Source organism: Plasmodium inui (assembly GCF_000524495.1).
Source record: "Plasmodium inui San Antonio 1 unplaced genomic scaffold supercont1.3, whole genome shotgun sequence".
Lineage (NCBI taxonomy): Eukaryota > Apicomplexa > Aconoidasida > Haemosporida > Plasmodiidae > Plasmodium > Plasmodium inui.
In genome coordinates this window covers 670,252-698,037 of record NW_008481837.1, presented here as the reverse complement: position 1 = coordinate 698,037, position 27,786 = coordinate 670,252, and the positions used below count along the sequence as shown (strand labels likewise).

The 27,786-nt window shown below is 40.5% G+C and overlaps 1 protein-coding gene across 1 annotated transcript; it reads left to right on the top strand.

The window, feature by feature from the left end:
- Positions 1 to 7: 7 nt before the first annotated feature.
- Positions 8 to 27,733, top strand: C922_00993 (hypothetical protein; the record flags this gene model as incomplete). Its single annotated transcript, XM_008816602.1, has 1 exon — positions 8 to 27,733. The coding sequence occupies one exon, from the start codon at positions 8 to 10 to the stop codon at positions 27,731 to 27,733; it is 27,726 nt and encodes a 9,241-aa protein (XP_008814824.1).
- Positions 27,734 to 27,786: the final 53 nt, after the last annotated feature.

Below are 27,786 nucleotides of genomic sequence, written 5' to 3'. Positions count from 1 at the left end.
AGTAAAAATGAATGAGTTATATTCGCTGTGCGAAGATATAGGAGAAAAGGACAAAATTTTAATTTCGGAAAAATTAAGGAGCATCCTTGACCACTTTCAGAACAAAAATAAATGTTACGTTTCCGAGTTCGTCGTTCTAAGCAGAACCAGATTTTTTAAATCCATTAGCAACTATGGGGAATTCCTTCTGCTACAGTCCTCTTCCCGGGTGATAGGTAATTACGAAAATATTTTGCGCTTGTTACATAAAGCAAGGGTCTATTTAGAATTTGTCAGGTGTCTAAAATTCAGTCAATATAACCCCAGTAAGAATAAAAAGTGCGAAGAGGATATTTTAAAGTTCATTAACTATTTAGAGTCAAAGAAGAGAAAACATTACCATCACATATGCGGAACACTGATCAAATTTATCATTACATCTCTCAAAAAAAGTGATACTCCTGCGGATAATGAACCGGACATTGTTGGCGAAGTGGAGAAGAAAGCCAATCTGGACAATTACGAAAAAAGCAGTATTAAAAGTGACGGAAAGGTTCATGATTTGACCATAAGTGAAACGCAGAAATTGAAGGATAACGCAGATGCGTGGGACAAAAAATGTATTGACGAAAAAAGCGTGATCGAGCCCTTTGACGAGTTGGAAGAATATGGAGATTACCTATACAACGTTCTGAATCAGATGGATAATACATCGTGGAAGGATAAAAAATATGAGGAGTTCCTAAAAATGATTAGTCTAAATGATGCCATCATAAATGATGAAAATGAAAAGGCAAAAAATTCAGAAAGTAGAAGCTTCACAAATATTTCAAAGGTGACAAACAACACTATTTTGTTGCCAAAGTATTTGGAAAATGTAAGAAATTCTATATACAACCATCAGAATAAGTCAATCGCAGAGGTGAAGTCCATGATTGAGCATGCCATGAGTGATAACATAAAAGCTCCCTTGTTTAAAACGGGGAAAATAATAAGCGAAATGCTTCCCTCTCCGGATTATGAAAAGTATTGCTCTAACACAAAATCGGATTTTCTAAACAAACTGGATGATACATCCATAGTGCAGGACATGGTGTTCAAAATTTTTAACCTAAATAAAAACCAATCAAGTAGTAGCGCAGAAATCCCATCAAATGTTTACAGCGTCAACTGTTACGACATTTTTAAAATTATATTAAAAGGGATAAACTCTGTTAAAAATGAAAATGAAGAAATATATCTGTTTCTTAGACAGCTGCTTAACAAAACTAAGAAGAACTACTCCCACATGTGCAGCAAAGAAACACCAGAGACGCATTTTAACCCAAGTGATAAATTTAATTACTCTTTCCTGCCATTGCATTTGTACAATAATACTAGTGACATCTGCAGGGAGATATTAAAATATGCCATTTGTAATAACGACTTGGTGTTCACACTGAAGATAGTCGACACCTTTTTAACCATAGCGGTGTATGAGAACTCGCTAAAATATTTGGTGCATTTTTTGAACACCCTGGCGGAGTATATTATTATCCCCTACCTGCGATGTGAAATAAGGTCGTGTAACAAAAAGGTTCGTGATGATCAAACCCTTATCAGTGGCAACAAATCGGAGGAAAAAAAGAAGGATTGCACCGTAATAGGTGTAGAAAATAGTAACAAGGAATTCTGCTCCAGTTACACAAACTTGAACAGGCTAATGTGCAAAATTCCGTTGCACGAATACGAATCGCTGAAGCTGTTGGAACTCTTTTCCCTGCAGTACCCTATGTTTTTAAAAATAAACACTAATCCACAGAGGTGCCTGAAAGATATTGCCAAGCCTTGTGAGTATTCCAGTAACGTCCTGCCCACATACGGATCGTACATATTTCAAGTGGCAGTCTCCTTCGAAATTGACAATTCGATAAAGGTGTTGGATGAACCTGGCTCAAAGTGCAAGATAACATTTCAGCTGGTGGAAGACGATAAGAGTGAAGAAAAAAGCACAGATGGCAATTCGGAGAAAAATATGAGTAAACAAAAGGAGTACAACTTTTTGGAGATTAATTTTCAGCAAAATCATATGTACACTAAATTGATGAAGTCATCTGGTGCAAAATCATTCGCGAAGGAAAAGGAAGAAACTGAAAGGGACACTTATGAAAAATCAAGTAAAATGTCAAATGGAGGGAATAATGAGCAGGACGCTCACCACCATAACAGTATCAATAACAGCGAAGTAACCAATCATGAGAGAGGCAAAAACCGAACGAAAAATTCAAATAAACTGATCAATGTGTACGACATTACGAACATGAACACCATCATATTTGACATTCTGATCGATCAAGGATGTTACAGCAATGATGGGAATACTTGCGATTTTCAAAACGACCATGGGAAGATCGTGATCTATTCCAACGGGAGGCATTTACTAACAACAAGTATAAGAAAGAAGAACTCCCCTCTAGAAAACAACATCCTAGTAAATAATAATATAAAGCTGAAGGTGTACACCTCACGCACGTGCCTCTTTGAGTTCCCAAAGGAGTGTTGCTGGTCCTCTGCATTCGTCGATGAATTAGTAAAGAGAAAATTAATCCCAGATATCAATCGAAACTTTCTCCTCAGAAACCCGCTTAACATAGTGGAACTTTACAATAAAGTATCCATTGCGCTGAATCACTACATGTATCGTTTTTGCCATTGGAATGACGACGACTATAGGAAGATAATGGAAAAAGAAACCTCATACACATTATACAGCGACATTGATATTTACACATTTGAGACGCTAATTAAGTGCACACAAAATAACAATAAAATTTTGAGGAAGCTATCCAAATTGGCCAAGAGTTGCGCAGTTCCTGGGGGGGGAGGACTTCTCCCTGATAAGGACCAAAACAGGAACGATGACTACCCAAATCGTTACGAAACCCATTGCACGAATGAAACCAACAACCGTGTCGGAATATATAGAGAGTACCTGTACGAATGGAACCAAACTGCCGATTCGCAAATCTGCGCCTTGAGCATTTTAAAGTTATATTTGAAAAACAACATGCATGTGCAAAATAACAGGATAGAAAGTAACGACAACTTCTACTCACTGTCGGAAAGATTGATTACTTCTTTTTTGAAAACAATTAAGCTGAAAACTCCGTTCATAAGAAGGGACGATAACTGCATAAGCCAATATTACCAAATGGAGGAGTTGGACCTGAATGGGAGTTTATGGCTACTCAGAAGAAATGTCTTTCAGATACTACTAGAGGCGGATAAAATAATTATAAGCAACGTTTTTATGAGGATTCACATAGAGACCATCTTAAAATTGCTCAAGTTCTTTTCCGATAATGACAGCCTTGACTCGGAGATAATACTGAAGCTTTTGAAGTCTCTGGAACATAAGGGCATTTTAGAAATAATGATGAAACGGATGTTAAGTGTCCCGTATCACAAATGTTCAAGCGGTTCTTATAAGAAGATGAACGTAAGCTCAACTCATCGTTACGTGAACTCTAAGAACATTAACATGAACATTAACATGAACACGTGTACATTCTCCTCCTCGTCGTCTAATTCGACTGTCTACAACGCTAGTGTGGACAACATACATGATGCAAATACAAACATAAGTAGGGAAGAAAAACGAAAGAAGAGAAAATACTACGAGGAAAACAAACACGAAATTGAGAGATACGAGAAGAGAAAAAAAAACACCAAGAGCAGGATCATAGACTCCACACACTTTGGAATATTCGTCGAAGAGCTAATTTCACTTATAAATGAACAAACAAATGATGCAATCAATATACCCGTTGTACAGTACAACGAGGAGAGCGATTTTTTGATGGAGAACAAAGCGTGTGACATTATTCACAAGTTGTGTTCTTTCTATGAAGATGAATGGAGGAATGACAGCTGTTCAAATCATACCTACGTTGACTTTTGTGTAAAAATATTGAATCAGATAAAGCATAAAAACAATCATGTGAGCAGTGCGAGTGAAGTGGCCTCTATTTTTTTGCGAGGTATTGTGCTGATGCTGACCACATACATATTGACCATAGCAACGGAATATGAAAGCGCGAAAACGTTTTTGTATCAGCCCGTCATTCCGTTCTACAATGCGTACGAAGAAATGGCAAGGGAGGGGGAATCTGACGATAGGAAGAATGACTCCATGATTCAGTTAAGGAATGCAAAATGGGAAACAGGCGAATTGGAACAAGTGGAAGACTTGGGGGATACAATCGAGGAGGATGAAGCGGCGCGCAGGGACTTGTTGCCAAATGGGTCCAACATATCGTCAAACTTGAAGAACCATTTATTTGAAAGGTTTAGCAATGACATGGAGGATAGAAGCAGTTGTAACAGTAAGTACTCCAGTTTTTTTAGCCCGAGTTCGTCGCTAGAAACAGAAAATAACAATCTCTTGATGTATGCCAAGTGTCATAGAAAGAAGAAGTCTTGGATTCCCCTGGTGAGCAGCCAAAACCAGGGCCTACTAGACGATGTCATGTCCCATTCGGACGATTCAGGATCGCATCTATATATAAACAAGAACGAATTGTCGGACTTCATTCCAACCAGTTTGGAGAGCATAAATGATGAAAATACGGATGTCACGATAAATCAGAAGGAGTCCATCGAATCGCGTAATAGCAAGAGTAGGTCCAAGCACCTCTCCGAGTATTACTACAACTCGGACGAGTCTGAAGAGTTCTACATTAGAAAAAATTTGCAGGATTATAACGAAACGAATAGCGACTCGAACAACTTCAAGACACAGCTGAATGGTATCATGTATAAATTTTCCAAAAAGAAAAAGTACATGAAGAATGCGAAAAAGCTTAAGCACCTGAGAAAAAAGATAATGAAATATAAGAATGACTCCAAAAAAATGAACTTTATATTTTCCCTTTTGGAGGAAATATTAAAAATAATGCTGGGTGTGGGGATGCGCGTCCTTTCGAGCATTTCGTATCACTACCTGTACGAGAAGAACGGGATGCACAAATTTATATACATATTTGGGTCTAAGGTGATCCGAAATGACTTGAATGAGAAAACGTCATTTTTAGAGTTGTGTCAAAATATGGTTAAGCCGAAGAGTCTGACCCTTTTACAAGCGTGCAATTTTATCATAAGCGGAATAATACCCTGCTTGGGATACGTTACCAACCTTTTTGTGGATAAGAAAAGCAAAAGATATTCCTACATCAAGGAATTGAAGAATTATCTGTCGTTAAAAATGGCCCTGAACATATGGCCCATGTTTTTAAAGATAACCTTGCAGGGCCTGTTGACCTCTAGACACCTCTCGTTCGAAATGTCGGTGCATAAGGACAGTTTGCACCCCATTGCCGAATGCTGTATAAGCATTACAAGTTTGGCCACTCACTTCTTAACCTTCTTTACTGTTATGTCAGACAATGTCAGCAAATATGAAATATACGGGAATATGCGAAAAAACCTGATGAGCGCGAACCCGTACCCCATACCGCTCATTTTGATCAATGCCGCAAAATACATTCGTATTTCGTCAAAAAGGAACAAGTACTACGAGTTTGAGAAGGCAATAAGGACTATTCTGCTTCAGCTTACAGACTGCTCCGTGTGCGACTATGAGAACTACCTGTTCAATCACTACATAATTCCGGAAAGCATTTCTAGCTTCTTATCGGCTACGAAAATGACTGGCGAGGAGGAGATGATCAAGGAGGGGTCCCCGAACAGTATATTAACAAATCGATCCAACAATGAAATTGACATAAGTGAGCTAAAGTCTGTGGCAAAGTCTTACATGAAGACGTACAAATCGATGTACCCAGAAGAGGAGGTAATCCGTCCAAACAATTTTGACGGAGAAAACCTTGGCAGCAAAACGGAAACGGAGAAGGAACCCAGGGGAAAAGAATCCACCAAAAGGTGCACTCAGAGAGACATAGAATTTTTAAAGAGACTGATGAATAATGACAAGGATGCTGTAGAGTACCTGGGCACATTTTACAACGTGTTCCACAAAAGTTTCGAAAAAGCCCAAATAGCCTTCGTTGCGGTCTTTTTGCATCTCATTGGCTATAACCACAGCCAAGTGAGAAACATGGAGAATGATGCACAAATTGCTGTTTGGAGCAGGGAGAAAAAAGAAAGTGCCCTCATAAGTGAAGCGCTAGAAATGAAGAAAATAACCATAGCGTGCAATTTGGCCAGGCAGGGAGTAATTGACCTGATATCGAAGAGCCAAATACAGCATCAGAAGGGAAGCATCGAATGTAAGTTTTCGTCAAAGTCGAAGGAGAGCGAAGAGAAAGTGAACGATAAAAGTATGGAGTTCCTCGAATTGTACAAGGTGGAAGAAATAGATCGAGTGGACGAAGTGGATGGGGTGGACGAAGTCGCTGCAGTGGACGACATCAGCCATAGGGAGGGTGCGATAGATGAAAAGCAGCAGAGCATTAACTCTACCAATAGTGATGAACAGAACGAATTTCTATTCAGAAAGGGGGTAGCCGAACATGGGACGCAACCCGCGCCAGATGCCGAACGGGATGGGTACCTTTCGTGCAATTTGAGCAAAGAAGAATTAATCCACCCGAACGATGTGTTACCGAACGCCGAGAAGTGCAGCAACAAAAGTAGCCAAGTGTCAGGAGTAGATTTAATAAAAAGGAAGAGGGAGAAACAAATCGATAAGATATTAAAAAAATGTGAATGGATTATTAATAACTACCCACATGGCTTATGCCCGATAGTTATCAAGGACAATTTTTCATACGAATGGGATGAGCACTTTGTGTTTATGCGACGAAATTCGTATGACATCCCCATTACTGCTAGGAACATATACTCAGATCGTAATGACTTCCAATTGGTGCAGGAAGCCGCCACCATGCCAACCTTTGCCAGTTCTTTAAAAACAAATGTTTCCTCCCTCAGCTATTTTGATCAAATCCTTAGACACCCAAACAATATTGATGAAAAACTGGAGTGTATACAATTTAGCACGGAGAATATTTTCGGAAAAGGGACAACGAAAAATTTGTGTCTTCTGAAAAGATTGTTAAAAACGTATAAAAGGAATGTTAGTTTGAAGGATTCCAATAATGGAGATCCCAAATCGGAAAAGGAGAACGGAGAGAATGCAAAGCAGCTACCTATTTATGTCTGTAACAGCAAGGAGAGGAATTTCTCCAACAGTTGCCCAAGTTGCGACAGCGCCAATTTTTACAATGATGAGTCGAACTTTTATACGAATTACAATTTCTGTGAAAAGAACAATGATAATTCAAACAACTCTATTATTATGAAATGCTTGAATCATGGCAAGAATAATGTGAAACATGCAGTGGGAGGCCTATGGCAAGATAAGCGGTTGACGAAGAATTATATTTTCCGTCACGACAATGATGTGACTCCAGGAGAAGAGCTAAACTCAACCATAGTAAATTGTAAATCTGACATTTATTTTTTCCCCCCCAAATCCTTTGATCAAAATGACTTGATTAGCCGAAACGGCAACAACGGTAGAAAGTGGGACTGTAGCGCTGGGTACGTCACAAAGTACACCAATTCAATGTTGGATTATGAGGAAGACTTATCGGACCATAACATGTCCGAGGTACACAATAAATGTAATGGTCTTTCGAAATCGAAAAAAATGTTCTCCATGCATAAGGAAGACTTTATGCGAGCGTACCATGACGAGATGAAGAACAAGCAGGGGTCTGACAAAAAAAAAGGATTCCCCTCCTTTGACTCTTTTAGAGGTAAGGTCACCCCGGTTAATTCGAAAGACGTGGATACAGACGTAATCGTAAATGTTAACAGCATCATGGACCAGAGCGTCGACTCCAAGGACCTGTTGCAGTTAAAAGAAATACTAAGATTTTTAATTAGCGACACGGACCTTGACGCCGTTTTGAATATCATCAGAATAGAGCAGCTAACAACCCTATGTCGTTACCTTATCAGTAGGAGCTTAAAGTCTATGCTGTGTGCAGGTATTTTTGCAGGTATTAAAAACCCCATAGTGATCATGAACAGGGATAATAATAATAATGTATGCCCTAATAAGCGATCCCAAAAGGGATATAACTCAAATTCGGATGACATTAAGAGAAAGAAGAAGACTAACTGCAATGAGAAGAGCGTAGACAGAAGTGGCTTCTGTGCTAGGGCAAATTATGCCAATGTGAATAATACCAACAGTGGAAGTATGAATCCCCCCGTGGGTAGTAGAAACCAGGAAACCATGTCAGATGGAAAGCGCCGCCTACTCGAGAAGGCGTACATATCAAGCGGAAACAAAAAGGAGAAGGGGATCTCCTTCCACAAAAAAAACAGACGCATCGCTCTATGTGATAATGCTAAAATTGGTATGGTCCGAGACCAAAGGAAGTATAAACATTTCGAAACAAATAAGAAGTATAGCAAAGATGAGAAGAGGAAAAAGGGGATATTTGAGCAGTGGAGGCAGAAATCCACCAAAAGTATGCAGTGGCCTGTTATACTGGACTTACTCGTGCCGTCCTCCAGCAGAGGTGCATACAACGAAGACAACAAAGTAATTTCCAACATCGAGCCGTCTCTCTTCTCCGTGCAAAATTATGGCTGGATGCTGCTGAAGTTGTTGCACATTATAACGATAAAGTTTAGGAACGTCTCTCCGTTGAAGAACGTCATTACGCAGATGAATGAAGGAGGCAGAAACGGTGGCGGTAGTAGTAGCGGCTATGGCGGCCTAAATATAAAGGACCAATTTTCACACCACTACTGGTTTACGCAACCAATGGAGCATGCCTTGTTCTTTACCCTGACGGATATCACGAAGAGTACATGTATATGGTACCTAAGGTACAATCGAACAATGCTGATGAACTCGTCTACCTTTTCGCAAATTATAAAAAATTCCATGAACACGCTATGGATAGAAAGTGTGTTGCGGCTCATAGCATTGCAAATATGCTTACGAGTGAAGCCCCTGAATGATAGCAGATATGTAGTCCCGTTCTTGTACCACATGTTGACCATCTGCCAGCCGCTACTCAGAGAAGTACACATAAACAGTGAGAATTTGAAGAAAAAACATTTAGGAGGAAATAGAAGGACAATTTTTATGGATGCACATAATTCGCTATTCGAAGTGATGTGTTCTCATTGCCACAAATGCATAGCAGGAACTTCTAAAAATGTGAACTCAAAGATTTTTCCCATTGGAAAGAATTTAAAGAATATTCGCAAATTAATGTCCAGCGAAATGACGTACACCAAGAAAGCTTGTAACAGTAGTGAGGAAACGAAAAATCTGCTCGACGTGAAGGGATATATACATTCAGAACGTGTACAGAACAAGCAGAAGAAAATCAAACAGAAGGTTTTGCGCGTGAGAAACTACAATTCGTCAGAGCATGAGCACGAACATGAAGTAATATTAAACAATGTAATCACAGGCATTGTTGTGTACCACGAAACGGTTAGCAATGATGTGCCTGTAGACAAAAAAATGATTTTGCAAAATTTGAGTGGTTTTAAAATAAAGAAGGAATACACACACGAAAATGACTATTGGGCCTTGTGCACACAGCAGTATAAAAATTCTGCTCATTACACATTGCCGTTAAGAAATGTGAATAAGTCGGTCAAGCATACAAACAGAAATATTTTCCAAAGCGACGATGACGAATCGAATTCATGTTACTGGTCTATCACTGGGAACCCCGTTTATAACATTTACGGTAATGCCAAAGCGATATCAGATGTGCAGCTAGAAATATGCGTTAACAAAAATTATGATGCTTCTGTGAGGTCCTTCCTCAAAAAGAACAATTTCGAATTGGAACTTTCTATCAACAACGATGTGAATGACGTCATAAATATCTGGACGAAGAAGAAGGCAATTATTATAAACAAGGAGTTAATAGAGTGTTCAGATCCGTGTACCGCCAGCCTTATGGGCAATTCATCACGAAAGGAAAAATCAGTAGATAATGAAAACGAGTTGGTAAGAAATGAACCCCAAAAAGTCTCTAACGAGGAAAACGAGATAATCAACCCAGTAAGGAGAAGAAGCCGATTTGAAAATTACATAAATCGGAATTATGAGGATGCATCAGAACACATTTTTTGCCAGTGCAGGAAATTTTCCACCGATTATGACGTCCTTAATAACAATAATGACACCTCGTACAAAAGTGCCCACTCTGAAAATTGCAAAATGGGCATAAACATGAGTAGGTATGATGAGAACGAGAACTTGAATTATAAGAAACTAATATTGATAAGCTGGAATTTGATAAAAACGATCTTGTGGGGCATCTTAGTGTCTGGTGAAAATGCCCACGGAGAGAACTCAGATCAAGTCGTCTCAGAGAGTAGAACAAAATGTGTAAAGAATAATCCAACTAGTAACATTCCGAAGGACATAAATGAGGACTACGCCTATGGGCATAACTGCACTGATTATAAATCTCAGTTTTATTCGCTTCAAAGGAAGAGCCTCATAGAATCCGTTCTAAAAATGATAATGTCTGTTTTGATAAAGCTGTGCAACATTGTGGAGCTGTACAATGACTTGACAAAAAATCAACAAGGCTCCTTCTACATCAATATTAATAACACAAAAATATGTAAGGAACAAGTGAAGGATTGTGAAAAAATGATCACTGATTTTATGTACTGCTTGATAAATTGTGTTCAGAATTCTCCAACGGGGGCGGTGACTCTGCTAAAGTGCTTTCTCTTTGGCCAAGATAATCCCACCTACCGTTTTAAGAAACTGAATAAGCTCAACATAAATTGCACTTTTTACAAATTGATCACGGAATGTATTAAGAAAGCTCCTAATAACGCAGACGACATCACCGTTTTTTTCAACAACTACTTTGATAGGAAGATTGTAAAAATGTATGGAATAGATCAGGAAAGTAATTCGATGAACCAAGTTAGAAAGATCAAAACTACGACCGTTGCCCCAGTGAGAGGGGGCGCCACGAATACGGCCTACAACCACGTGGCTGCGTTACCGAAGGAAGATCTCAACAATGGAAGCTACATGAGGCATAAGGGAAAGAACATGAAAATGTCTAATTTTTTCTTTAAAAATTATGACACGAATGTGATGAGAAATTATAAACAGAGTAAGATACATGGGTTCTTTCTGCTGAGGTGTTTGCCCCCCATTAAGATGTTCCCCCAGCAGTTGATCTTACAGGAAACGAAAAAGTTGCTTCATAGCGAGGTGAGCTTATCCCACGAGAGCAGTACCGAATCGACGCCTAAACAATATGATGACACAAAAGGAGTCAATAGTGCAAATGAAACGTGCCAAAATGATGAGTTGCCAGTAAATACAAGTTCGAAGGAGAACATTTCTGTCAATTACCAGATGGACATAAATACGGCAAATAATGAAGGAAACTCCCAATGTAACAGCATTAATGATATATTAGGATTGATACCGAGGGTATCGTACCGGAATCATCCCTTTGATGAATTGCCCCAATCTGAGTTTTTCATGTCGAGTAGACCATCAGACGATTTTGAAGCCAACATGGAAGGAAGAATTCTGAGAGTGTTGCGTGGATTAAATTTAGGAGGTGTCGTTTTATGCCTAGCACCACTGACATTCCCTGCTTTGAATATTGGTCCGAACGAAGTAAACGATATAATCAATTTTCGTATTCAGACGAGAGGCCGATTCGGCGTGACCGTTGCCCCAGCAGAATGCGTTTTGTCGAACGTTTCCGAAGTATTTGACAGAAATGACGTAGTGGGATTTCGCACAAGTATGTGTCCTCCATTTAGACACGACGTGTTTGCCGCCAATGTGCAGTATGAGCTAGGCGATTTATTGAGCGTAAAATTTAATGTAGAAGACCAGCAGAATCAGAAATGCTTAAGAACAGAACTAATGGTCTCAGGGGTCAGCATCGGATCCGTTCTTGAAGTGCTATTCGAAGCAGATTCGCAAATCGAATTCGAAAGGAGAATGAACTTAATATTTATTTTTCAAGATCCCATGACGATTGTGTATGAGGGTCCAACCTTCAGCACGGAGTACGTAGATCCCAACAATAAGAAGTCCAGGAATGGCCGAAATGAAAGGGAAAATTTGGACGAAGAGTACCTGAACGAATTTTATGCCATTGCTGGGCATAACAAGAAGAACATAAAAAAGCAGTTAAAAAAGCTAAAACTCAAGAAGAAAGAGTTCTACGAATCGGTGAAACTTTATCAGTCCATTCTCGATTCGGACAATGAAATATTGAAGGACTTGAAGCATGAAGTTATAATAAGAATGAACACAACATTGACTAGTGTAGCAGATCATTTGAGGAAGAATTCATCAGTTTATTTATGTATGGATCGAGTGGAGGAGAACCTCTCACGGGTTAGAAATTTGAGAAACATTCCCCATTTTAGGAAGGCGAAGAGCCCTAAATTGACACTTCTAAACACTCAATCGTGTGAGGCACTGAGAAATAAGGGTCCTGCTAAGCTCGGTAAGGAGAGACCCCTCCTGGATAAGAGGACGAACAAATATGTGTATAAAAAAACGCACACTTCCGTATTCAGCAGAACGGGAGGAGAGGAATATGTAGCGCTAGAAGGTACTTCTCGACGGAGTGATGTGAAGGAGGAATTCACCTTTTCCGATCAGAACACTTATAACATAATTAATTTTAGTGAAAAAAATGCCACCGACCCAGACCACGCAAATAGCGATGTGAAATCCAAAGAATTTCGGAGCCGTCCCTCAGAGAGCGACAAAGTAGTGCAACAGAGGAGTGACCAGGAGTATGGCATGAATCAAAATTCGTCTCTATATGTAAATGTGTACAATAAAAAGGCAAAAGCAGGGTTAGATATAAACAAATGCATCAGAGAAGTTTTGTCCATCATATGCGTTTTGGGATTAAATGTAAACCCAGAAGAGAAAGAAAAATTTGAAGATAAAAATCAGGATGGGAAGAATGCCTCCATTGATGAACTTCCCTGGTTGTCAAGCTTATCCGAGTTGAAAAATTCAGTAGCGTACAGTTTGGACAGAAAATGCGTCGAGCTGTTTTTCTGCAATTTGGTAGACATCATCTGCAGTGATCTTTTCCTCCACGCCATTTTTAATTTTGTTACGAAGAAATTGCAAAACAAGGAGGCGATCAGCAAGGGGAAGCACAGGACAAATGGGGTCAAAAACAACAAAAAGGTTAAGAAGAGGTTTAAAAATTTAAGCGAATTTGAGTCGAAGAAAGTTCTAGAAACAGCGGCAGATTCGTACGACCAGAATACAGGGAACAATGAGAACAGCATCAACAACACAAATACGTTAAATGAGATCAACATAGACAATTGTGTCTGTATGGACAATAGTGTAACATCAGGAAATGCTAACAGCAATAATGAGAACTCTTTAAGGAATTCAATTTTTATCGAAGAAAATGAATCGTTACAAGAATATGAAGAAGAAAGTCAGTTAGGTAATGACAATCAGGAAATCTTTATCAGGAAGGACAAGCTGGTACACGCGAGCTTAGACAAGAAGGGTTCAGACTTTAAAAATATTTTCTTTTCAGATAAGGTTAGCAGAAATGGCTTCATCGAATATAGCCTGTGCTTGATTGGAACCAAGGCAATTATGTGTTGCTGCATTTTGTTGCGAACTCTGCTGGAGATGAATCCCGATGGGTTCTATGAACCCAATGAGAATGTGTATGGGTCTTTTAAGAAGCTTCTAAGCTTTATTAAGGTATTTTTCTTTGTGGATATTGGCATAAGTGATGCGCTTATGCTGCATTTTGCTAGGAGGAACACTGTGAACATTGATCACCTCTTTGGCAGCGGTAAGAGGGAGGTCTCTTCTCAAACGGGAGGTCCTAACCATGGTGACGCAGAAAAGACCACTTCTGAACCAGCCGTTGTGATCGCCTCCTCCTTCGTCGAAAGCTTCCAAAACAAAGCAGAGAGTGGAAACTGCAGATTATACTCCGACGATGCGAAAGACGCCTATTTTGCGCCCCCCTATGCCCCCGAAGGAAAGAGCAGCATTGAAAAGGAGGGAACCAAAGACGAACAAGTGAACTTGTTAGAAATTCTAACGATTTGCGGAATTCCATCGGACTTTTTCCAATACTTTAATATAAAAACTCCAGTAATTAACAACCAGCAGGTGATAACCCAGAATGACACATTCGATTTGTGGATCTACATCTTGAACCTTCTAGTGTGTTTCAACAGCCAAAGTAGGTATTCCTTATGTTTCCCCCAGAATGTTTATCAGCCAAATAATGGCTGCGTGAAGAGTACCCTTTTCGATTTTGAGTATTCCAATTCGAGTTTTTCAAACAAGATAATACGAAAAACGGCGAAGTTTTTTGCAGGGTGGTTGTTAAAAAAGTATCTAATCGATTTAAGCTGTGTTATGGCATCCTTACTGCCAAAATTGTTTATGGACGAGCTGAGAGAAAGCTTGGTAAGAATAAACCAAGGTGCCAAGATTGGAGAACGTGTAGGGACCCTCAATATCGACAGCGGCTTCTTGGATGTAACTACAAGGGGGTCCATTCCGTGCAATAATAATACCATTAGGAAAGCGACAAATCTCAAAAGGAGGAATAAGAAAAATGAAATATTTTCGAAAGAAAGTGGGGAAAACAAAACCAACATGACGTTCAACAACGCATCAAATGGCAGAGTGTACGATTCGTTTGGTGATAAAATGGACGGAGAAGATAGCCAGCATGACTTTGGTTACGACGCTGCTGATGGAAATAAGAATGCCGCTCTGTGGACGGATGACGATGGCGACTATACGCAGGATGATAGAGACGAGAGTTTAAACATCAGAACGGTGCACCACAACAGTGCCAGAAGAAGAGGACGAAGCAGTAGAAGAAGGAACAACAAAATAAAGAACATATCTGAGCTGATGAGCGGCACCTTGAAGAATAAGGAGGAGATGCTAAACATATTTAGCGTCATGTACCTCTTCCGCATATGCATTTATTACCTAAGTAGAAGCAAAGACTTTAGGAAAGAGGATTATTGGCAAGAATACCAAGAGCAGATTAGAAACTCGAAGATGAAACAAAATGTCTATAAACTGCTTAATGAGAAAAGTTGCAAAAGTTCCCTTCTCTTCGGATGGCAAAGGATATTCTACCAGTGTGTAATTACTTGGGATGATAAACAGTTAGTAGATCAGCTGCTGCTTATAATTCAGTCCGAATTGCTATACCATTTAGTAGGTTCTATTGCTCAGAGTGTGTCTCAAAAGAGAGTGAAAGTGGACATGTTCTATGCCATTTCTCCGTCCGTTCACGTTGCGCACTGGATGTTAGATACATTTGTTAGACATCCGCTATGTCCATCGAGAGTAAGATCTTCCTGTGTTACTCCCTTGGCAGTTACCTCCCTCTTTGGGTTAATTATGAATGGAAATAGACTGCCCATCTTTATTGGCATAGATGCATGCAGACTGGTGTACTGGTCTTGTGTAGTGTATATATTACAAAATAGTCGGAGCCACAAAAAGTATAAGAAATTACGGGACATTGATATGGTAAGGCAGTTTAGCGTTGAAGTCGAGACGATGGCCGACGATTACGAGTTGAAAGGGAAGGACTATACGAACTCCTTCGAAAGGAAAAATGAAAGACAAAGCACTATGCGGGAGAAGTACCAACGAGTGAAGTGCAATTACAACGCATTTTTGTGTTACCTTTTTAACTGTGTGCACATTTGTGGGTCTTCCCTTTTTAACCAAATGTTGAACCTGAATAGGGAAAACAATTACAAAAGCGGAAACGGGAATAAAAACAAAGCCATGGACATCAGCAACAACAATGTTAGAAATAATAACGAGCACGTCAACAACATTATAGACAATCTAAACAGCAACATTAATGATATCCTCACTTGCATACAGAACTCCGCGAACAACAGGATGATAAATAATAACTTCAACGGAATCAGCAGTGTTAGCAATGAAACTATCTACAATTTGAATATAGCCAACAGGGTTAGTCCGAACATTTCGTCGAATAATGTGAATAATAACAGCCTGCAGGAAAACACCGAAACGGTGAACTCGTGTAATAATGCCAACACTCCCACAACTGCCAACACACTGTATATAAATACCACTGCTGCTAGTACAAAGAACGAGAACAAGTCAACTCAGAATTTTGCCAATTTTGATCTGTTCGAGAATAAGGAGAAAAGCACGTACAGCCCTCTCAAGATTAACGCAGCGTTGCTTATACACTACTTCGCTTCTGCTGCGTACTACATTAAGAAAGTCGATATGTGTAACAACATGAATTACTACGATGAGAATGTGCATACCAATTTTAAGCAGTACTGCCTTTACCTATATGTGGTCGATCACGTGTCTAAGATGTATGCTAAGAACGTGAGACGAAGCGGCAAACAAAGAGGACTTCCCAAGGTGGATCAATCGAACCTTGGAGCAGCGTCTTCCCATCCGGATGGCTTGAAAAAAAACCCAAATGAAAGTTCCCAAAATTTGTACGATTTTGCCATCAAAGAGGGGGCCAAAAATTGTTCCCTGCACAATAAGGAGGGAGAAGAACAAAAAGCGCCTAGCACATCTAACGGAGACAAAAACAAGCACCTATTCTTTGCTGAGAATAACAAAATTATGAATGCTGTGGAGAGAAGAAGGGACATTCTGGATGACCCCTACGAGGGAAACTACCCAGAAATGTTCGTCGACAATGTGCTGCAGTTGAGTAAGAAAGTTTCCGCAAATGTCATAATTGATATTAATGAAAAAATACACCACGTATGTTGTCCCAACGCAGATATGGTTAAGCTGAAAATAAAGGATATATTCCCCATACCTAAGGAGAAAACGGAGCGCTTCCCACCCGGGGGGAGGGTATACCCGAGCGGACACCATGACAGTTCGCAAAAACAGGCCACTACTACAAGCGACAATCACAATGTAGATCGAATCCTGCATTTACTGCAAAGGGAAAAGGAAGAACTTCGGCATGTCACCAGAAAGGTGATTGAATATCCTTCGATAGTGCTCAGCGCGGACAACGATTTTCACTACGTTCTACAGGAAATTAAGCATAACAAGGTTCAAGAATTTCTGTTCCTCGAATCGAAATTGTTAAGTGGGGATTTAGACCTGGACCGTGTTGGAAAGGTCAATTTGGGTTCCCATATCGAACTAGTTGATTTGTGTACCTTGTCACAGGCTTTCATCTTAATGGGAGATTCCGAAATATACTCAGGTTCACACAACTCTTCTTTTAGCATTTCCTTTGCTGTATCCAATAAACAGAAAGGCGCAGTGCACCCATTTAGGGATTTGGTACACATCGAAGTGGGGTTACTAAATGTGAGTGTCAATTACGATTCTGAACAAAACGACGCGCTGCACCCCCTGGATGAACAGAACATGAACGAATTGAAAAGATATCGAAACTGCAAGATGTCAGTCAATAGAGAATTTTACAAAAACAGCAACATTGCTAATTCGCACAAACTTACCGACAATATGCTCATTAGCTATAACAATTACGCACAACACGATGTGGAGGCAGAAAAAATGTTAAAATATGCTTCCTTCTTACCAAAAAGTGTGGAGAAAAAGGTGTACGCGAAACGGGCAAATCCAAATGAGTACAGTTGTGCTCTTGGAGCAGATTCGCGCCATCCAAAGGAGACTAAACAGATTAGGAAGAATCATTTGAGCTACTCCGCAATGAACAAGAGAGGTAGTGGCAGTAAGAGGTTTTCCATAAACACTTATGAAAAGGAAGATGAAAGTGGAAATGGCAATGGCAATGGAAGTGGCAATTATGACAAGTATCTCATGTCCGATGCATACAACGACGTTTCCTACTCGAAGACGCTATCCGACACGAGCGTCATGAATTCGAATGATGTATACAACAGAGTGAACAGTTCTATTACGCTGAATATTGCGGACGAGACGGTGACGACCATGGGTTTATTTTTCGACAGCAATGTAGAAAATGCCAAACCGCTAATGATAAATAAACTATCTTTCGCCGAAAACGTTACCCTAAAAGTGAAGGTCATTGGGAAGCAGGTTCTATGGTTCTCGAATGACACTCTGGTTTTTCGAAAAGAGTTCAGCGCGCAGATGACGAATTTTGTACCACTCATCAAGGTAACACCCATCAAGGGAACACCCATCGTGCCACATAACAAGTTAGACCAATTTCAGGATAGTAATTTTCGACGCTGTTCAATTCACATGAAATTTATCGACACGAATGAAAACATATTCGCATCGCCGCTGACGAACTTTTACTTTAAATTCCAAAATGTACACAAAATGAAATATAGGAATAATTGCACGACAAATATAAACAAGAATTGGAAAAGAAGCCTGTGGAAGCGCACGTGTTTCGTCGTCCCAGATGCCGCCTCGGCAAGTAGATCCTCAGCCGAAGGCGTGACGAAGAGCAAAATGCCCCTCATAATAGCCCAACCGGATAATGAAATATTTATACATTATTATAATAATTCCAGGTCTAATCACTTATTCACCGGTGACCCGTTTTCCAACACGTTATTTTTAACTCCCAATATGCAAGTACAGAGCGAACCGCTAAACTTTGCAAATGTTATGCACTGTAAAAGTGTGCAGGGGGACAAATGGAATTTTCTAACCCTAGAAAATGTCAGAACTGTAAGAAACGTACCAGTCATAAATTACTACGGCGTTGCCAATTCGTATAAGCAATCAGAAATGAACAGAATTGACTTAGATGCAGTGAACCATTGCGAGAAGAAAAATGCCAAGGCTATTGGGAGCATCCAAAATATAACCAACATACAGAAAACGTACGCGACGATTCTCGAAACGAACACAAAGAAAGACATGGAGAAGGAAAGCCCTAACATAATCATGAAGGGGGAGCTGAACCTGCACAGCAATTTCAACAGACTGTGCAAGAATGAAGATATAGGAATGAATGCGAAGAGCAATTTCGACATTGCACATAACTATACCAAGACATGTAAGAGTAGGAGCAATGAAAGGAAGAAGAAAACTTTAAATGCAAACGTGGGACTGAAGGCGAACTACTACGATGTAAATAATGTGAATAGAACTCATTACACTTCTTACTACCACGAATTGATCCCAGGAAATAATAGCCGCAATTTTATGCACAGCAACTACATCAATGATTACTTCACCACGAGTAATGACGCCAATTTGCACATCAAATATAGGCTTCACAATTTCCACAAGATAAAAAAAGACTACTCGTATAATCTAAAGTACAGCTCTATACAAGAAATTAACGACACTGCCACACACGGGAAGGCCAAGTACCTCTTCGATGAAAAAAAACAGAGCCTAAACGACTCCCACAGGAGGAAGAAATATATCAATAGTAACAAAATATTTTGCAAGGAAGATCCTGTGCATGATAACAGCTATTCATTTATAAGTAATATGCAAGACCCATGTGGCAGCCTCAATGAGGACAAAGGGATGACCAATATGTACGCCCCCAAGCAGGACAAGAACAACGATCTGAGCAAGGTCGAGGATGACTATAATTATATAGAGCAGGGAGATGAATCGAGCAACTGTTCTATGTATTACATAGGGTGCAAGGAGTTCAAATTATGTGTCGATTCGTACGAAGCACTGTTCCCTGCAAAACATTTTATTTTCAACTGCACCGTGAAATTTGAAGAATGTGGGAAGAGTCAAAGTGCCAATGAGGTGAAAAACTCGGTGGGCATTTTATGGGGAGGGTACCGTTGGTTATGGACTAGCAATGGGAAATTCATATGCCCACTGAAATTACCCCTCTGTGTGTCGGAATTTCCACCAGAAAAAATTGAAGAGTGTGAAATTGAAGTAGCTAATTTTAAGTCGAACGATACTTTGTGTGTGGAATTTGAGCCGCACCTCCAAAGCCTCTTCTTTTACAAAAATGGAAAATATCAATTTGGGTTTAAATTTGACACCTTCTATAATTATAGAAACGCTGGGGGAAATTGGGCATATGGAAGCAGTAAGGAAGCCCAAATGGAAGCTGCCCCAAATTTGTCCAAGTATTCCTACTCGAGCAGCCTCAGCAACGGTAATGTAAACAATTTCGGTGCTACCAAAAATGACGATGTCAACAAGTATCGAAGTAGTACTAATGAGAAGGGATCGCTGCCAAAAGATACGCACACGATTCAGAAACAGCATGACATGAAAGATTATGGTAACCAAGTGGACACGACGCAGGGGTACGTGGACAGTCCGTTCAACCCTTGCCATAACACCAAGGCTAGTAACCTCTGCGCACACTCCATCTCCAACGAGCGTAAGTGCAGCAAAAGAGTTAGTGGCACAAATAATATGAAGAGTAAGGAGAAAAAAATGAATAAGGAAACAAGGAGCAGTAATGGGAATCACCACGAGGATGTTACGGAAGATAGCGAAAATAAAACGGTGATGCGGATAAAGAATCACGTCAATATGATCAAATTATACAACTCGCTACTGCTAAATGATTGTGATAATGTATCTTCCATTCTTACGTATAACCCAGACCTGCTAGCAAAATCGGATGAAAGCAAGGAGGAAGTATCCTTTGAGCATTACGAAATAAATCAAGAAGATTTTCCATGCGAACTTGTATCGTCTATGAAGAATATTATTTACGAGAAGGATTTAACCCCGCTCATGTTGGCGTGCAGAATTGGATGTGAAGAATGTGTGCAGAAAATAATAGAAATAGGAAAAGTCAACCCTAATAAAGCCTGTCACAAAGTGGAGAAGGAAACCCCCCTAATGGTTGCTGCACAGTATGGGTACAGTCGACTCGTGAGCATGTTAGTCTGTGTATATGGTGTGCAGATAAATAAAAAAGATGCCAAAGGGAACACAGCGTTGCATAAGGTGTTACTTAACCCATGCCCAGATGATGGGAAGAAAGACTGCACCTCGAAGATGGTGCAGCTGCTACTCAAATTAGGGGCCGACATGAGTTTGGTGAACAAGAAAGGGATATCTGTGGAAGACTTGGTGCAAAAAAATTTAATTAAAAATAGGAAAGTAGAAGCTATTTTAAAAATGTGGATAAAGTTATCGCTAAAGAGTAACAACAAGGACAAGAGGAGTTATATCAACAAGGACATCATCCCCGGTTTGCTTTCCAACTGTTCCATAGTCATGGGCTTTCCCATATGCTTAAATAACTCTAGTAATAGCCACTCCTCCGTAAAGATAAACTCTTTCCTCATTGGGGGCGAAGAGTTAGTTACTGCTAGAAGTTACAAACAGGTTGGCACCTGCGACGATGAGGTGGACTACGGCCGTTACAACCAGAACAATAATGAATGGAAAGGCAGAAAGACAGACGAGGAATACTACAGCTGTGATAACTCCTCTAGAAACCTGTCCCTATCGAACTTTTGCAATGTGGAGGGTCAAACGGATGCGAAGGGTGAGAAGCATGAGAGGGTCGAGAAGGATGATAAGGGTGAGGACGGCCAGAAGCGTCAGAAGGGGCAAAAACGTGAGAAGGGCCAGCAGCCTGAGAAGGGTGAGAAGCAACGCCTGTCCAAGGGAAACCACTTCCAAAAAGACGCATCCGACATGGAGAAAGTGAACACAACGACTGATAATTTCTTGGAGGAGCTAAATTACGGCACACAGCTGAACAACTTTTCGGGAATGAAACCAATCGTCAGATTAAACGACGCGGAGGGTGCACACTTTGAGGAACCAACAAACAGGTCGGACTCTGCAGACGACAAGAGGAAGAAGCCAATCAGTTATAAGGCTCACATGAAATCGTTATATCGGAGGCTTGAGAGGAAAGACATCAGCGACAACGGCCACACGAACCATTTCACCTCCATGGGCGAAGACACGATCTGCTCGCAGAAGGAGAACCTGAGCGATATAGTCATGTGCGAAAACGATGCCGAAAATAATGCTAAAAATTTTGAGCATAACGAAAACCGGAGTGATAACAACCGCGGTGGTAGCCAGAACGATGGTGAAAGCGTCGCCACACTAAGCAGAAACAAATTGATGCGCAAACCGGTGGGAGACAAGCAGAGCGGGAATGGCCAGTACACATCCGTGGATGAAGGAAACAGCGAAGAGGAGCAAGAGAGTTATAGCAGAGGTGGTCCATACAGACTGTCAACGCGGGGCAAATTGTGCATCGACACAAAGGACATACTGAACCATTTGATTGTCCATTGTCGAGGTGATAGTAAGTATGACGATACGGATGTGGAGTCCTTGTTGAACGAAGAAGAGAAGCTAATGAAAAATCGCATCCAACAGAAGGAGGGAAGAAGTAAGGAAGACCTTCACTATGAAGATCTTAATGCCAAAAGAAGAAGTATCAAAAAAAAATGTTTTGTATTTTCTAGCACGAGGAGAAATAGGTTCAACTATCAAGATCTGCAAGGAAGTCTAATCGAATTTATTAACAAGTCAGGTGTCTTCTCCGACATATTTAAAAATAATGGATACCTGGATGCTAAGAGTATCACCAAGTTTGATGAACTGAAAAATACACTAATGCAAATTAAGACTGAGGAGGATGTGTTCAGGGGGTTTAACAATTTTCTGGAATTATTTGACTATCTCTACATGGACGAAAGATTAAAATATTTCATGAACATCGACTTGAAGAAAAGTTTTAAAAGCTGCCACAGTATGCTGGATTTAGGATACCTTCTTCTCGAAGTCGACAGCTTCGCTAACATTTTTAACAGCTTCAAATTGAAGTGGAATGCCAGTATGCATGATGAATGGAAAAAGAAGCTACTAAAAGGCCTTGGAATTTTCAACGAATTCTATGACATAAAATGGGTGACAGATTCGTATACAATTTATAGGTACGAAGAAGACATGATAGAATCAGCTTCCCTCGTGGATAAGGTTCTACAGAATGGAAACAACTTGCTGTTCTATAGTGGCCTCATGAATATCATCAATGAGAAAAGGTCTTTCCTACGAAATGGTATGTACGATGCGCATTTGTTTAGCGATGTTTTTAAAAATATCGATGTGAAAAATTTAAACAGAGATGCTTTACTGTACGACTTTTGTTCGAACAAAAATATGCTGAAGGAGTATCTCTTTCAGGAGAATAACAAGAGGCTAATCTGCAACAATGACTCTATCGACGTGACAAACAAGTATAAGAATTATATAAGCGAGTGTTTTGTAAATGGACGCAGCATGAAAGGGTACGAGGACCACTATTCGGCGTACGATCCCATGGAGGAGGCCAATGTTGTGACGAAGGAGAAGAAGTCCAGAAAGTACCACATGTATGATAAGTCCTGCTACAGAGTCATTTCCAAGCAGTACATCCCCCTGTTCAAAATTTCCAACGACATGTATAACAGCGTGGACGATTCCAACAAGGGGGGTAACGCTTCGGAGTTCGCGCCCAGTGGCGCGGAAAAAGGTTCGGCAAGCACAAGCGCTATCCCTACCACCGGGAGAGCCCACACACACAATGAGAAGAACGAGAGGGAAGAAATAACCCCAGAAGATGCCCCGTGCAGCGGTGCGTCCAACAACTACCAAAGTGGCAGTAACAACAAAAATGAATTCATGCACATCGGTGAAGAGATCAACGCGGAGCACAGCTTGACAAAACAGAGTTCGATGCACTCTATCAATTTAGACATCAAGGGAGATAGTCATCACGTGAGTAACAGCAATGCAACGTGTAATAGAGAGAAAAGCCAATTCCTGTGTGGGAATCAGCTAAGAGATGCCCTCTTCATGTTACATCGAAATTGCGAAGAGGAGAGTAATCATGGCAACTGTTTGAAGCAGCATTATCCATATGAGGCTTCAAAAACGTACAGCCATAAAAACGGGAAAAATACGAATGACTTCATCACCGAGGAGGATCGAGAAAATTCGATGCACTGCCAGTTTAGTAGCAACAAAAATGACATGGAAAAAAATTATATTGATGAACATAATCACTTTAACAAAATAAACAACAGATATGATAAGAACAGAAATCGTTCTATGCTGAATAGCGTTTCAAAGAAACACAACTGGGAGCCCTCCACTGCGTCTGACCATTACGATAAGAAGCATTCTTTGGATGGAAGTTTCCTTCGCGATGGGGATAACGATCATAAGGATCATAATGATGATAACGATGATAACGACCAACTGGATGATGAATATGAGCTGATGTGTGAGTTGCAATTTATGTCCAAGCCATGCGACAATGACATGATAAGAGAAGAATGCAACAAAATTTGGCCACACACACTTGACACTTATGTGCTACATATATACGACTTGATAAGTAGCTACATGGACTCTTCAGAAAAAATAAGTTTATTTGTATACCACGCATTCGATATGGAAAAAATAAAAAAAAAACTCCCAGGTAAAACTTCCCAGTTGTGGAAAAGAATAAACATGTCCTTGGATGACTTCATTGAGGAAATAAAGAAGGTTCATAATTTCACCATGAGAATTGTATACCAAAGTAATTACAAAAGATATGGAATGTTTCCTCCGAACTTCAAAAAATATTTTGTTCTTTCCGATGAATGTCTAAGATACATAGCAAAAAATAAAATGGTTATGACTGTGGATTATTACAAAAGCAACGTGTATGAAAAGAATAAGCATCTGTTTTTGAAAATTATTCAGGACCGTATCACTTTGTTGAATAAGTTTAATACGTACTTTGAGAGTTGCCTGCCGATTACTGCTGTATTATTTAACAAGCCGGTTATTCATCTGGAGGAGCACGGATTACGCACCTTGGAGTGTCCTTTGTGTTTCTTCTCGGACGGGGATACGTTTCTACCGTGGAGCACCATGAAGGTGAAAAATGGAGACACGCGCGGGGGAAGCGCCTGCTTAATGTCGCATGTGAGACCCGACACGGACTGCAGCGAGGGTAGGAACGCCTCTGAGGGGATTGACCGTGTCGGAAGTGGTAGTGTGAGAAGCGGCAATGTCAGAAGCGGCAATGTGAGAAGTGGAAATGTAAGATGTGCCAACCCGTGTGCGAGATCGCGCAGGAGAAAGGATGCGTATGAACATCCCGCCGGACTGAACCACCAGGATGACCCTAAAGAGGAAATCACCAACGCAGTGCCACAAGTGGAACAAGATGGAAAAAACAAATGGAACAATTTGGGCATTGAGGAATGCGAAAAGAACGATCATAACAGGTATGCGGCTGAAAAAAATAATTCCATTGTAGACGAAGGAGGATTGATGTACGAAAATGGCCCCTCACAGAGAAAAGGACAGTGCAGAAACATTAGCATGGACAACGATTTTATTAGAGCCAATTCGGAAAATGTGGAGAAGGGAAATCCAAATGGAAACTTGTGTACTTGTGAGGAGAGCGAAAAGGGAACCCATGAGGACTCATTGGCAGACTGCATAAGACACTGTAAAAATGGTTACCATTCCAGTAAAATGGTTTTAGCGATGGGCTCTTCGGATCTCCCCGTACAACTGTCCTCTTACCTGTTTGTTAAGAAGTTGCTTAAACATGACACTTCCCTAAAATTGTGGAAGGAGTGTCTGAAAAATATCACCTCCTCCACCTCAGAGAAATCCAATTTAACGCTCAGAATAGACAGAGGCATGGCTGCGACGGCGAAAAATATTGCCCACACGATGTGGTACCAGAGCACATACTCTCTGTTAAACATAGACACACATAAATTAAGAGGAAAGCCAAGGGATAGACCTTTCATGGTGGTATTTATAGGAGAAGGAGCAACCGATTTTGGAGGTCCCTTTCATGAATTTCTTTCTTCCATTTCGAGAGAAGTTATGGGCAAATTGTCAGACTCCCCTGATAAAAGCTTACCCATATTTCCTCTGTGCATTCCGTGCCCTAACTACACCCAAGCAATGGGAGGACGCCAAGATACCGTTATCATTAATCCTAAAATTAACTCGTACAATGTCAAAGAATCCGATTATGTTGGCGAAATAGAAATGATTGATAATTTGGAAAGCTTTAGGTGGCAGATACTTCACATATACAATTCGATACGAAATATGAAGAAGACATTACACAAGTCGCAGAACAGTATGTATCAAGGGGGTTACAAATCCAAGGAAGGAAATGCTTCGTTCGATGATGAGGAAGGTCAGAATGGGGAATATCAAAATGGGGAAGATCAGCACCTATATGATGACGACTGCTCGGGAGGTAAGAAAGACTCTAGAGAAAAGTTTACGGATAAAGATAGAGGCAATCACAGCCATAAGAATACGAGTACCCAAAGTTGTAGCATAAATGCAAGTGGGACATTGGAAACGGGCGCTCCATCACACAGAGCGGGAAATGAAAACGGGAATAGCAATGTTGACAATTACGATTGTATGGGGTGTGCAGGAAGGCATGATGCGGAGGATGCTAGCAGCAGTGGAAGTGGCAATCCAGAGGGCAAACAGGACAACCCAGGTGAGGAACTACCCAGAGATATGCTTCCCTCACATGGAGGAGACAAGCTAGCCAATGGGGCCTCGAGAAATAATGACAAAATGTACCTCTTTGGCAGCAAGAAATCTGTTACATTCGAAAAAATAGAGCAAGGCAATAAGATGGACTTCCATGTGGATAATAAATATGACCCAAGTGGCTCATACGAAAGTTGTGGCTACGACAGCGACGTCCTCGAAATTGTGAACAACATATCGCTCAAAACGAGACATGATTTTCTGAACAAAATATTAAAGAAGAAAAAATACGAAACGGATGAAAAAATCATACATAGCGAAATGGACGAGAAGAATAGCCACTCTGATAGTTTCAAAAAGAATAGCAAAAATGGCAAAAAATATAATGATTTGAAGAAAAACCATATGAACATAGAGTATGATGAGAAAACCACAAGAGCAATGGAATTAGCCATGTATGAATCCCTAGGTCGAGTTATGGGGATGTGCATATGCATAGCGTCGGCTCTGAACATATGTTTCAATCCCATAATTTGGAAGAAGATATGTGGAGCTCCACTAGAACTGCAAGACTTGTGCGATTACGATTTTGTCGCTGTGGAAATGCTCAAAACGTTGAAAATGGTAAACTGCGAAAGGTCCAGTGGATGGAACATTGAATTAAAACAATCCCTAGGAGATATCACCTTCATAACGGAAGACTCCGGAGGAAATTCCATTGAGTTGATAAGAAATGGAGCCAACATACCAATCAATTTTGACAACTTGGAATTGTTTATCCGGTTAATGACTCGATGCAAAATGAATGAATCATCCAAAGGGTTGAGATATCTGCTCAAGGGATTTAGCTCCGTAATTCCTCTGGGGCGACTAAGGTTGCTATACGAGTTTACAAATGTGGAGCAAATGGTTTGTGGTGAAAGAGAAATAAACCTCGATGTCTTAAAAGCGCATACTTGGTCGAATGATTTGAAAATAAAGGACAAACTGTTTGCAGTACTGGAAGAATTCACGAATGAGCAGTTACAATCATTCCTCCGATTCGTTTCAGGGCGATCAAGGCTGCCCACGACAAAGAATGACTGGTATATGATCATAGATGTTGACAACCCTAACCACAGTATCAGCCAGACGGACCAAAGATTACCCACCGCCGTTACGTGTGGCTTTCGCTTGTTATTACCTCAGTACTCCAGCTTGGAAATTATGAAGGAGAGGCTCCTGTACGCGATTAAGAACTGCACGGCGATTGACTTGGACGCGTACGTGGTTCACGACCAGATGCAGCTCATGTACGGGGAGTGACGCGGTAGTGCGCGGTAATACGCGAATGGGCACTGGTCCGATGTTGCGATGGG